At 35.2% G+C, this 13,769-nt stretch overlaps 1 protein-coding gene across 1 annotated transcript; it reads left to right on the top strand.

The window, feature by feature from the left end:
* Positions 1 to 760: 760 nt before the first annotated feature.
* LOC129259655 (tubulin alpha-2 chain-like) lies at positions 761 to 13,488 on the top strand. Its single transcript, XM_054897921.2, has 4 exons — positions 761 to 1,030; positions 8,387 to 8,612; positions 9,228 to 9,376; positions 10,239 to 13,488. Exons 1-4 carry the CDS (start codon positions 1,028 to 1,030, stop codon positions 11,217 to 11,219), a joined length of 1,359 nt encoding a protein of 452 aa, XP_054753896.2. The 5' UTR covers positions 761 to 1,027; the 3' UTR covers positions 11,220 to 13,488.
* The last annotated feature ends 281 nt before the right edge of the window (positions 13,489 to 13,769 follow it).

Genomic DNA, 13,769 nt, shown 5'->3' with positions numbered 1-13,769 from the left:
GCAGGCATGTTTCTCATTATAACAGTAATGTTATGAAACATTTCATGAGAAATATCCTTAATATGGATAAAAACAGTAATTTGCACATATCCCGGAGGTTTGCACTTTTCCCGTGAAAATTGTTCATTTGCACATATCCCGTCGTCACGTTTGAACAGATGCCGTTGATAAATTTTGACAGATTTGCACATTTCCCGGCGTGGCGTTTGCACAAATTCCGTTGTTTGCACAAATCCCGGCGAAATTTTGCACATATACCGTTGTTTGCACATATCCCGGCGTTTGCACATATCACGGCTCCACAGGATCCTATATCTGGAAATTTCTGAGTATTTTTCAGCATTGCCAATGTATCCGATGGTCTGATCATGCTGATTGGCCGAACAAAACCAAATCTCAGCGTGCCCGTTCATCATTAACTGCTGTACAATGAGGTTAAGCATGTGAAATTTCAAGTGCCACAAAGTGGATGTTAGTAAAATGATTATAAAAAACAATGATGTTTATTATATCCAATAAAATGTTATATAACAGAGAACAATATTCAAATTAGTCAATAAAGTGCTTTGCTTAACTGAATGCAAAATGTCAATTATCTATTTCTTGAATGAAACACTTTGATAGCAAATGACCTGTCAAGTATGTTAAGGAGATGGTAGCTATTATCAGAGAAAACAGAGAAAAGGATTCTCCGAATACAATTTTGATATGATGTTAAATCGGGAGCTTTATAGAGATCACGTGATATCCATTCGTGCGCATTGTCTGCGTTGTCGGCATGTGAATTTATACAGCGGATCATTCCCTATTCCCGCCATTTCTGTCTTGCCTGTCTCTCTCGAGCCATCGCAGCTTTCTTGAGATTCCTGGCCAATATTTATATTTCTGCATTTGTAATCAATAAGACGGTGACAATTTATTCAATTTCATTATTTCATCGGAATTTTGGTGTTTTGAGGTTAAGGACCAGACTGCTCGAGTTTTTTATCGGTATATTCACATCTTCAGTAGATAGTAAATAAACATAATGGTAAGTAAATACATCTTTAACATTTTTATAGCTCAATTTCGTATACATCACTATCGATACGTATACATTAGATGGCAATCATTAAATATATTCAAATGTTTAATTTGATTCTCCGTTTAAATATCCATCAGGATACTGCCTATATACAATATTTGTTTTAATTCACCTCACAAACATTGAGGTATGATTCCATCATCTTATTCCTTGTTATTGGTGTTGAATGTTATTTTTTTTTATCAATGATTTTAATTTTGTAACAAAAGGTTTCAAGAAACGATATCTATTTTACTACAAGACAGTAATGATTTGGACACGGGTGCGAGTAATACATGAACGCACGTGTATGTGCAGCGGTTTCATGGCATGCAATAAGCCTTTAGCCCACGTGCATGTATGTTAATGCATTATTCATTTAGGTGTGGCTCTTGCCGGAGAGAAATCGTGCAACCGTTCTCTTTGATGTAAGGTTGCTTGCAATGACTAGTATTATTTGCAGTATTCTTCTGGCGTACCTACTGGCGTACAGATGGGGGAGGGGGGCTTTCACGATCAAGAAAAAAAAGGAAAGGAAAGAGTGAAGGGTAAATTGTTATATAAATTTCTGAATAGCATGTCAATACGTATCACAAAATGTGATTTTTTTTTTCATTAAAAATGTCGAACATTTTTGCTCGCTCGCAACTTTTTTAATAAATTTTACGTGATACGCCGTATCTAGCCCCCCCCCTCAAATTATTTTCGACTCATTATGCCACTGCTTCTACCGTCATTGTTTGACGAGCACTGTTTAATCTTAATCCTAATTTATCTTAATCCTAATTTTCTCCATATGGGGAAACGGTGTTTTGTTTGAAATGGCATTACCCATTGATGGTCTGAATAAGAGAAATAACATAACCCCATCTACTCCTTTCCTCGTACACTAGGTTGGGTTCCTTTGCTTTTATATAAAAAAAAAAACAGTGATACTCTCAATTTTAACAGACAAGAAATCACAACATTTCAATATTTGTCTTCGATTGTGGTTTTGGGGAATGGCCATGATCATTAAAACATGATATTATTGATTTTTGTTATTCTCACATTTCTATGATAACTTATTGTTTTATCATTTCGATTATTTGGATAAAATATGATTCATATTGTTGAATGGGTTTAATTTATATTTGTTTGAGTAGTACAGGATACTAAAAAATGTTATGGTGTGTCTCATCATCAATCGGTCTCTCCTGTTTTTTTTTCTGTAAATGCAATTACATTCATTGATACATTATTTCATCAGAAATCATCCCTCTTCAATTGGAAACTGCAAAATCCTAATGTCTTCCTATTTATCACATTAGATTTTTTTTACAGAAAACGGAAGATATACTTATCGATTGATGTGTCTTTATTAACAGTGTTTCGTTTGACACTTGCAATGTACCATTATTTATATGATTTAAACTGAATGAAATTAATATATACTATTAAAAACAAAATGAAATCAAACTGATTACATAGTAATGAAAATGCTGACAATTTTTGGACCACTTATTCTTCACATTACAATAAAAAGACCACCTCAATGCTTAGACCTGTTAAATACCAATTAATGTCCTTGTCTGCAAAGAAATAGAAGCCAGCAATTTTTTTTACACGAATAATCCGATATCATTTAATATAAGAGATAAATTCATCTTTTATATCCCTCGATCTAAGCACACTGAGAATGCTTATGTGCTAAATCCAAGCCATACAAGAACAGGGGTCAACACTCCTGATATGCCTGAATGTAATTAATTCGTCTGCATCAGATATGTAAATTGGTGCTGACATTTTCCTTTAGAGGCGCCACGGGGAGTTTATCTGCTTTATCCCCATCTATGTGATTTCTTGTACGGTTATTGAGTGCGGTTGGCGTCCCTCAAAACAGGGATGTTTATGATAATCTTGATATTTGCCTGCGCTGGATGTGCTCGTTTCGGTTTGAACCGCGATAATTGCCTCTTTGCTATCATCAAAACTGTGATGGAGTATGTTTAAGATAATTCATATACTCTAGTATTTCTTCCTTGACCTTTGTGCCGTTTGTTAAAATCATGTTTTCATTCCTTTTCTTTGGTAACTTAACTTTCGTTTCTTTTCTTTCCTTTTCCCAGTGGCATTAGCCTTGTTTTTTACTCCTTTTTTTATATTTACGCTCCAAATCAATACATAGTCTGTTTATTCCAACTATTACATTTCACAAACGACTTTTTTTTTCTAGAACTAACACCATTAGTAGGAATTCGACACACCTAACCTGCCTAATATGAACATATATTACACACCTACAATGGAGCAACTCAGTGCATGTCTTAATGTCCTTTGCACATGTTTTATTGTGAAGAAATGAAGGAGAATTTTTGAAGAAAGATTTATCAATTTTTATTTTTGATGTAACCTCTTAACCCTTTCAGGACCTTGATATAAAACATTGTTTTTATAATGATCTTGTTTTCTCTTGAATAAATATGTTTCAATAAAATAAAAGTATTATTATTAATAGGCAGTAGAGAATGTTGGAGATGCAGTTTATTTTTGCAAAATTATAGTTATTTTACTGGATACATGTGCATGGATATTTGAATAACATGATAGAAAGCAATTTACGAGTAAGGGATGGTGATTATACTGGCTAGTCAGTCAGACGAATATCCCTTAGGGTAAACCAAGTCAGCATGACGTTACATGAGTCATCAACATTTCATTTAAAATGCCTCAAGAACATCTTGTTGTCTGCAATGAAGAACATTCAGGAATCGGGACACATATCCGCCTCTCTTCGAAAATATTAAGCTACACCCCCCCCCCCCCATGAAGGAGAGAGTGGGATAGTGGTAAAATGATTGTAAAGATCTTATTAGGTTAAACGGGAAATCCTTTAAAGATAGGAAAGAAGAAAAACTCTCTGTAGAATTTCCGAGTTCTTTTCATCTTACTGAAAGGAATGTCATGAAATTAATACTGCAAAGTTTGTTTCTTCAGATATCCTTATATTCAAAATATTGGAACTAGACAGTGGGCAGTTCGAGCAGAACATTTGCGTGTAATCATATACTTTTATTTCGGTGTTCAGTATAAGGGATTTTAAGTATAGCGTTGATATTGTGTTTCCAAAACACTAATGCAAACATTAATACTTGCATGTATTATTTCCAACATTTCTTAATCACCTTAAAAAAGTGTCTTTACTGGTGTGTTCCATGAAAATATATCGATCTGAGTTTATGTTTATCTTTAGTGTATTCGAAGCATCTTCACGTAATTCGGGTGTAAAATTTGAATAGAGGGCTTAATGTTGTACAAGTGAGCAAAGCGATATACGAATTTATTAAACATTTTGGGTTGCAGAATAACTGCTAATCGGTCAACACGAGACTTAGGAAGAAAAACAAAATGATGTCCGCGGTGTTAACTGTGACGCATCGATACGTAACGCCGAGACTAGATCATCAAGACACGCTTGATAAATATGCAAAGTGCAAATACATTAGGCCCAGTCTCTCCTCGACTCAGAGGAGGGTACATGGAGAGATGGGGGGCAGATGAAGGGATTTTTCACTCTGGGTAAACGTTATGGTTGACCAATCACAGGTGTACTGGTGGGGAGTGGGGGTTCGATCGAGCCCACACCCACCCCTCCCCCCCCCCCCCCCATAATGGAATAACAAAAGGAATAATGCTGCTACTAGAAATTGTGAAAATGATAATAGTAATTATAATAATAACAATAATAATGATGATGATAGTAATGATAATAATAAAACTAATAATTAGTATTATTATTACTATTATCATTACTAATATTTTTATTATTATTAGCCACAATACTAAAGAATATATTATTGAAATGAATATAAATAAAATAATAGAAAATACAAGAATATATATTTAAAGAGTTTTACAATCTATGCAAAATAATAAATGAATATAAACATCACCAAAATCGTGTTCCTTATTTATTGTATTTTTAAATGTGATAATTTGAATCAAATTTTCTTTCACTTCGGTTTGATTGGATTGTTTAGGGCCTACATACCAAAATCATTTTAAAAAACAATAAAAGGTGTAAGATTTTTGGGGCCTGCTTGCTTCGATCTATCAATATCTATCTCCAATAATATATTATATTGTGAGTCAGCCCCTTGTTTCATCGTGTACGCCCGTTACAAAATGATCAGAAAATAGTGATTGTCATTGAGATGATTTCAGGGTTTCTTTTCAAATGAAAACACATGGTCTTGCAATATATGGCGTATCTGCAAAGGTCGATGCTCGTACTAAACAAGGGAAACTTATCAACATAATATACATTCACGTCTCTCCGCCAGATGTGTCTGTATTTCAATGTTTCCCTATGGGACTATGGTGACGACTTTTACTGGTTTTCACTCCTCTTGTTAAATTTATTCCCAGGTTGTGCACATTGTGAAAGATATCTTAACTCCCAAAACTTCAGCAATCTTGATTTCCTTAACAGTTGGGAAAGTCATTTTTCTATTAAAAAAATAATTTGGTGTGTCTAACTCACTTTAGCATGATTCACCCCATTTTGCTCTATGTATTTTCTATTCTGTGGGGTTTTATTCGTTCGTCACTGTATATTCATCACTTCATTTGGTAAATACGTTACCGCCGACTATGAAGGATACATGTAAAATATTGAACCTTATTTACTAGAGTGCACAAACTGATTGTCCCATACCCATCTATGAATACATGTAGTTTTAGCTGCTAAGAATTACAGTTGTTAATATGATGTACCTTATGATTTGTTAATATTGCTCACTTCTCTACGCATTTGGGTAACCTCAAAGCAGCATTAAAAAATCGTCTTCAGTCTTTCCGAATGAAACAAAAACAAATTTTCAAAATGTATATGTAAAAAAAAAAAAAAAATTATAACCCCCTTAATTTGAAAGCATTTGTTTTTTCTTATTTGCACCATGGTCCAAATTACTTGCGCACTTGCCTACATGAATAACTGTCACCATGCCATCTCTGACTCATGGCGCCGCAGATAGAGTTCATTATCCACCCCCCCCCCCCCCCCATCCTCGCACCCTTTGCCTCCACCAGACACTGAAGTCTCTTATCATGCTTTACCCTCTGCCTTTTTCACCAAACGTGACTCATATATTTCCTCATCTTCATTTCGTAAGGAAAGGATTCTCCCTGATGATTAATCAGTGAATGATTTTTGTCTCCTCCTCGTCCCATCTTGAGGGGTTCAATCATCCCTCCTCTGATTCAACAAGGAATAATTCATGACAGACATATTGTATTCATATCATTATTTCTGGAATTTCCCAAAAGAATCCCTCTTTTGATTTGTGTGATGCATTTTGTTTTATCTTATAAGATAAAAGATCTTCTCCGCTCGAATACAGTATAAAAGAAAAATGATTGCATATGTTTTTAATCCTAGGCTTCCTTTCACCGATATCCCCCCACCCTCTCTCTCTCCCTCTATCTATCTGACTTTCTCTCCCTTACTTCATCTCACTCTCTCTTTAACTTTGTTCTTCCTCTTTTTTTTTCGTTTTTGTCTTTCTTTTTCTTCAATTTCCCACCCTTTTTATACTTTTTCTACAACTGCCCGTCTTTCTTTTCTCTTATTTTCTTGGTGTATATACTATTACTTGCATGGCTGCGATTTATTCTTCTCTTTTCTCTGTTTTATTTGTTTTATTTAAAATTTCAAGTTTTTTGTGTGGTTTGGGGTGTGTAAGAGTGTGATGGTGTGTTTGCGTGTCTTTTATTTTACCTTTATCTCTACATTGATATATATATATATATATATATATATATATATATATATATATATATATATATATATATATATATATATACAGTATATATATATATATATATGTATATATATATATATATATATATATATATTGTACATTACCTCTGTCACACCCGCGCACTCACCTCACATACTATCCAAATATGTCTGTCCCCTTTTTTTATACACAAGCACATGTCTTTCCACCCACACACTACCATCATTCTTTTGCACTATCTATCTAATCGAGGATAGTCCACAGACAGATCTGCACTGTTAAAAGAAACTGATTTTACAGGAAAAAAAAGATTTTGCAGAAAGTAATAACAGAATCGTTCTGTAAATTCATAAAACAGGAATTTTTCTACAATTTAAAGGGGAATCCAGCCTTGGCCATAAAATGTTGTGTTGGGAAGGAGAAAAATAAATTAAACAGAATGGTGAAAATTTGAAAGAAATCGGACAAGAAATAAGAAAATTATAGCTGCTTTAAAATTGGGATCACTGATAGTATGTAGATTTCAAATTGGCAACTGGGTAAGTAAATTATGACAAGGGGCAAGGACAACTTTCCCATAGGCCATGTACTTTATTATCAGGGATTTGTGGTTTTCTCCTAAGTACCCATTCCCCTGGGGCAGTAATCTAAATATAACACAGGTAGTATATTGTTTAATGTCCTCATGAAAGAAAAATATAATTTGAAGTAAAACTTTGAGGAAAAATGACATTTTAGCCATAATATGAAGTGGAGTACATGGAAGAATAGTCCTTGCCTTACATCACTATGACATCCCATATGCGGCCAATTTGAAGTCTCCTTGAGTATAGTGATTACCAATATTTACAACTTTGAAAAATTCATAACTTTCTTGTTGTTTGTCCAATATTGTTCAAACTTTCACCTATCAACTTGTCTGATTTTTCTTTTTCCTATAAAAACAGGTTTTTATTTGGGTTGGATTCCCCTTTAACAGAACAGGTCTGTTTAAAAAGGGGAAATGGTGTTTTATTTAAGGAAATTTGTAAGGTTCCTTACACCAAATACCAATTTCCTGTAATTGTACATGATATAATGTAAGATTACGCTATCTGGTGAGATTACAGGTGTTCTCGCGACTCTGCTGCAGGAACTTATTTTAAGGATAAATTTTCTAACAGTGTGGGGTGTCCTCAATTTTGATTTGATATGTCCTCCATTGGAGATGAAAACACACACGGGCATGCCCACAATAGATACGCACACACCCTATTACGCCATTCTTACCAGCATACACTTACATTTACATATTTTCTTTATATACCCCCCCCCCCCAACAGTACAACATTGTGCTAAAATGAAGGTGCAAAATAATGTTGCTACATTTTGTTAATTTGTTCAGATGTAGTGATCAATCAAGGTTACAATATTATGAAACATTTACTTTTATATTTTATTTCAATTCTGCTTCCCGTAATTATTGCCATGTCAATTATTCTATAAATGCTACCAACGAACCTTAATTTGTCGTAATAATCTACATGTCCGTCCTATCTTTCAGCGTGAGTGTATCTCAGTCCATGTCGGCCAAGCCGGAGTTCAGATTGGCAATGCTTGTTGGGAGTTGTATTGTCTCGAGCATGGCATACAACCTGATGGTCTCATTACAGAAAAGACTGATAACAATGGCAGAGGTGATGATTCCTTCAGTACCTTCTTCAGCGAGACATCCAAGGGCAAACATGTTCCTCGGGCCGTGTTCGTTGACCTCGAACCCACCGTGGTTGGTAAGTTTGATATTCATCGGACATTACTTTTGTAAATATCAATCCGTTTCGACCTCTATAGCGTCGCAAGCAACAATTCTGTAGGTCAAAGTCAGTGGTGAATAATTTCTTGGGATCTATTTGCACAATTTCCATATAATATATTCCTATTTAACCAACTAGATCTGCACTTTCTATATACACTTTACGTAAAAACTCCTTTCGATTTTCCAGGTTCCAAAGAAACAATATGTGATCCTCGATGCATTGATATCAAATAATTTATATTTAAAATGCTCTGTTTTCTAGATCAAATTAATTCATCATTTCAAAAATCATTAGCAAAAAGGAAACAAAAAAGCAATCGAATAAAACCAAAAAAGTCTGAAAGAAATAAAGGAAATTGTCAATCTTTGAAGAGAAAATGCTAGTTTCTTAGCGCAAATGCCACCGGCGCTTGTGATGCCTTGCCTTGTGGTGTTTGCGATCGGATGTTTGGCATTGACCACGAAGAATATGCAAATTTCCGAAGACGAATCTTTTATTCATATTCTCAGTTGCTGCAAGTAATTGCAGCATTGCATTTCCATCTCCCTTCTTTTCACTTTGGTTTCATCGTTCCCCCCTTTAATCCAGATGAAATCCGTCATGGGTTGTACAAGAAGCTGTTCCATCCTGAACAGATGATCACCGGAAAGGAGGATGCTGCTAACAACTACGCCCGTGGTCACTACACTGTCGGCAAGGAAATCATTGACATTGTCCTCGATAGGATCAGGAAGTTGGTGAGCAAATAAAATGAAAGTAAAATGTAACACATTCTTTGCCGTCAGCTGTATTGTGATTGCGTTTGTATACTGTATATTATATTCTATACTTCCCTGCTTGTTTCAAGAGATAACCTTTTGTTTCAATTTGTCTTAACGGTTTGAGTTCAATAAAGTGAACTGATAAAACATTTCATCTTGCTAAAACATTCAAGGTCATGTAGCTCGATTTTTTTTTACTCAGACATACGATAGTGGATGCAAAACCGAGAAACACGGACAAGAATCAAATAATGTGAATAATTATAAAGCTATTGAGCAAAACTCTTTGTATGTATGTATGTATGTATGTATGTATGTATGTATGTTTTATTTATTTAAATACGGGATAAAAAAAACCTGCTTTCAGCCGCAAAGCTGTTTTTCAGCAAGTCCGTACATAAAAGTTGAAAAACATAAAACAATTATAAATACAATTATAAATCATGAACAAAATAATAAATACAAACATTTGAACAGACAAAAATTACATGATAAAAATAAAGATTTGAGATAAGAGAATAAGAACTATAAAAGCAACAAACAAAATAAATATATACACATTTAAAACATAAACAAAAGCACAATCAATATTCATGATAAAAAATGAAAACAATACAATGGTCAGAATCTCAGTCAGTGACAATTACGGAAAATTAATAGGAAAGATATTTTGGATGCATTTTTAAAAGCCGGTAGATTTGTTTGTGTTCTTACAGATTGGGGGAGGTTATTGAATAAATGACTGGCAAGATATAAAGGGCTATTTTTAGGTGTAAGAATTGCTTTCAATAAAAGGGATTTCTTAACTCTTTTGCAAATGTTTTATCTATTATTTCAGGCTGATCAGTGCACTGGATTGCAGGGATTCCTGATCTTCCATAGTTTCGGAGGCGGTACTGGGTCTGGCTTTGCCTCACTGTTGATGGAACGTCTCTCTGTTGACTACGGAAAGAAGTCTAAGCTTCAATTCTCTATCTATCCTGCTCCTCAGGTTTCGACAGCAGTTGTAGAGCCATACAATGCAGTCTTGACCACTCACAACACCCTTGAGCATTCTGATTGTGCTTTCATGGTCGACAACGAAGCCATCTACGATATCTGTCGCACTAATCTTGACATCGAGCGTCCCTCTTACACTAATCTCAATCGTCTTATTGGTCAAATTGTTTCTTCCATTACGGCGTCTCTGCGATTCGATGGCGCCCTCAATGTTGATCTAACAGAGTTCCAGACCAACTTGGTGCCATATCCTCGGATCCACTTCCCGCTGGCCACCTATGCTCCAGTGATCTCGACAACCAAAGCAATCCATGAGCAGCTGAATGTGGCTGAGATCACTAATGCTTGCTTTGAGCCGAATCAACAGATGGTGAAGTGTGATCCCCGCCGTGGTAAATACATGGCCTGTTGTCTTCTATATAGAGGTGATGTGGTTCCTAAAGATGTAAACTCTGCCATAGCAATCATCAAGACAAAGCGGAACATCCAATTCGTCGACTGGTGTCCAACTGGCTTCAAGGTCGGTATCAACTACCAGCCACCCACCGTGGTCCCTGGTGGCGATCTTGCGAAGGTTCAACGTGCCGTCTGCATGCTGAGCAACACCACGGCCATCGCTGAAGCCTGGGCCCGTCTCGACCATAAGTTCGATCTGATGTACGCCAAGCGTGCCTTTGTTCATTGGTACGTTAGTGAGGGTATGGAAGAAGGAGAGTTTGCAGAGGCCAGGGAGGATCTAGCAGCTCTGGAGAAGGATTATGAAGAGGTCGGTGTGGATTCCGGCACAGGAGAGGAGGAAGAAGACGCTGACGAGATGTAAATCCAACACACTACATGCATCTGCTGGCTTGCATAGTTGTAAATGAAAATTAATTCAAATCCAATTGGTACATTTCATTAAAATGAAATAAAAGTTCATTACATTCATTGTAATTTATAGTTCTTGTCAAGCTTGCCACCGACGAACAATCTCGTATGCTATCATAAAAATACATGTTCATGACTTGATCATGAATTATAAAATATTATGGCAAAGTATTATATTGTTAATAAAAAGTAAACCAATATACCATTGATGTTTTGCAGTGCTTTGCTATCTTTGTCATTGCAAAGAAATGTCGTATCTGTTTCATACTGTTAAATGTGAAGTCTTTTACGCGAGTTCTGTATCATGTTTCCCCTTTTCTTTGCATTTTAATTCCTTTTTAACTAATGCTTATCATGCTTATTGATGCAATCACGGATGATCGTCTTCTGGATACATTACCACATGACTCCGAACTACAAAGCAGTCAACTGATATTTTTATTTGTTATTATGTGTATGCCATGTATGTGTTCTGTATAATATTTCATACGTTGCGATTCGATTTCATTTACTCGTGGCGATTGTTTCTGGAATTTCCGAGTTGGTTTCAGAATCGGTGGAGTCTATGATTATGTCTTCCATTATTTATTGGTATTCTTTCGAACAAAGGACTGCTTGCTTCCACTTCACATCCGTTTTTAATGTGCTTAACTTTGAAATGTAATGGAAATAATTTTATATTGAATTGCAGTATATATGTAAATGGCCCAGCTGTACTACATGGTTTCAAACAAAAGATAATACGTAGTACTCTTCCAAGCATAGGTGTAAGGTAAATAGTAAGTATTATTAAATTATAATGTTATCCATATGAAACATAATTCCAAAGTCTTAAAAAGAGTAGAATAACTAATAGAGATATGATAATGTAATAGTAGTAATATATATTGTAGAAATAGTGTGTAGTAGTAGCATCATTGGCATGCATGAGCATTATTTGGTAGAAAATGTTTGTGACAGTAGAACTTTTACCATATACCCTCGATAACTCGCAACGTAGAACAATGCGGTCATGATGGTGGTGGTTACGAAGGCCGTATCAGTATCACAACGATATATTATTTGTAATTGAAGTTGTACTAGCACTGGTAGGGGATAGGCTTCTATGACATACTACATAATTATCTTATTTGCTGCAATGTCTTTAGGATAGCATGGAAAGATGTTTATAAAATGAGTTGTAATTAAAACAGCAGCAGCACTATTAGTGGTAGTAGTAGAAGTAGCAGCAGCAGCAGCAGGCAATAGTAGTAATAGCAGCAGGAGCAGTATCGTATACTAGGAGAAGTAGGAGAAGAAGAAGAGGAGGAGTAGGAGAAGAAGAAAAAGAAAAAGAAGAAGAAGAGGAGGAGGAGGAGGAGAAAGTGGGCAGTTAGCTGTATGCTTTTTACATTTAACACTTTCATAAATGAATGGTGCAATACAATTGTAAGTATTATTTGTAGTTTTGATTGTGGTAATACACAAGAAATATTATTAGTAGAGAAAGGATTAGTAGTACGAGGAGTATTAGAAGGAGTAGTAGTAGAAGTAGTAGTAGTAGTAGTAGTAGTATAAGGAGAAGTAGTAGTAATACCAGTAGTATTAGTAGTGAAAGCTAGAAGAAGAAAACGAGAGATAGTGAAAAGACTGTGAAAAAGGGTTAAGAAGAACTAGAAAAAGAAGGGTAGGCGGAGAAGAAGAAGCGTTGATGTTGGATCATTAATTACTTCTAAATTAGATGAGGCTGGTAAATATTATCACCAATAATTTCAATTTAGCATACAGGATTTATAGATCATGCATTTCTCCGAATTCGGCCAAATTCATTTAGTCGCCACCACCACCTCCTTATTATTTCTTTTAAATATATGAAAATGGGCGCGCACCTAACAATGATCTCATTTTCTTTTCTACATTTTAATGAGAATTTGATATTGGAGCTCGGTGATAGGGCCCTTTAAAATAATATACATGTATGATCGTATTCAGAATATTAGGCATGTTAGTTTGCATCGTAGCTGAACTATGCTTTTAAAACTAAATCAGTATGTTAGCATATATGAATTATATATGAACATAAAGCCTTCCAAAGCCCAAATTCTTATTGAACTGAATGCAATTAGTTTTTTATATTTTCTTTTCTTATTTGATCACGATACTGAAATGTCATTCCGTTTATAAAGTATTCACTTTGGATTGCAGCTGTGTGGTTTTATTGAATAAACATGAATATTAAGCTATATTTGTTTTAATTGGTTTTCTCTGATGCATGTTCACGGAATGTATTTTGATATCACTCTTAAAATAAAATGAATTTGGTTGCGTGACTCAAAACATGGTTCCGGAACCCGCTGCCAGATATATAATTTGTTTAGCCTCTGTCCCAAGATATGACGAGTGCGCCATCTCGTGATGAAACGTGTACATACGGAAATCCAACATGCTACAGTCTCCAATGGACCCTGCTAATAAGTAGGGTATATGCTTCAATTAAAAAAATGGTGAAAATGTCGAATATGTT

Source organism: Lytechinus pictus, chromosome 4 (genome assembly GCF_037042905.1).
Source record: "Lytechinus pictus isolate F3 Inbred chromosome 4, Lp3.0, whole genome shotgun sequence".
Taxonomy (NCBI): domain Eukaryota; kingdom Metazoa; phylum Echinodermata; class Echinoidea; order Temnopleuroida; family Toxopneustidae; genus Lytechinus; species Lytechinus pictus.
Note: the sequence above shows the minus strand (reverse complement) of the source record. Positions and strands in the feature narration are given on the sequence as shown.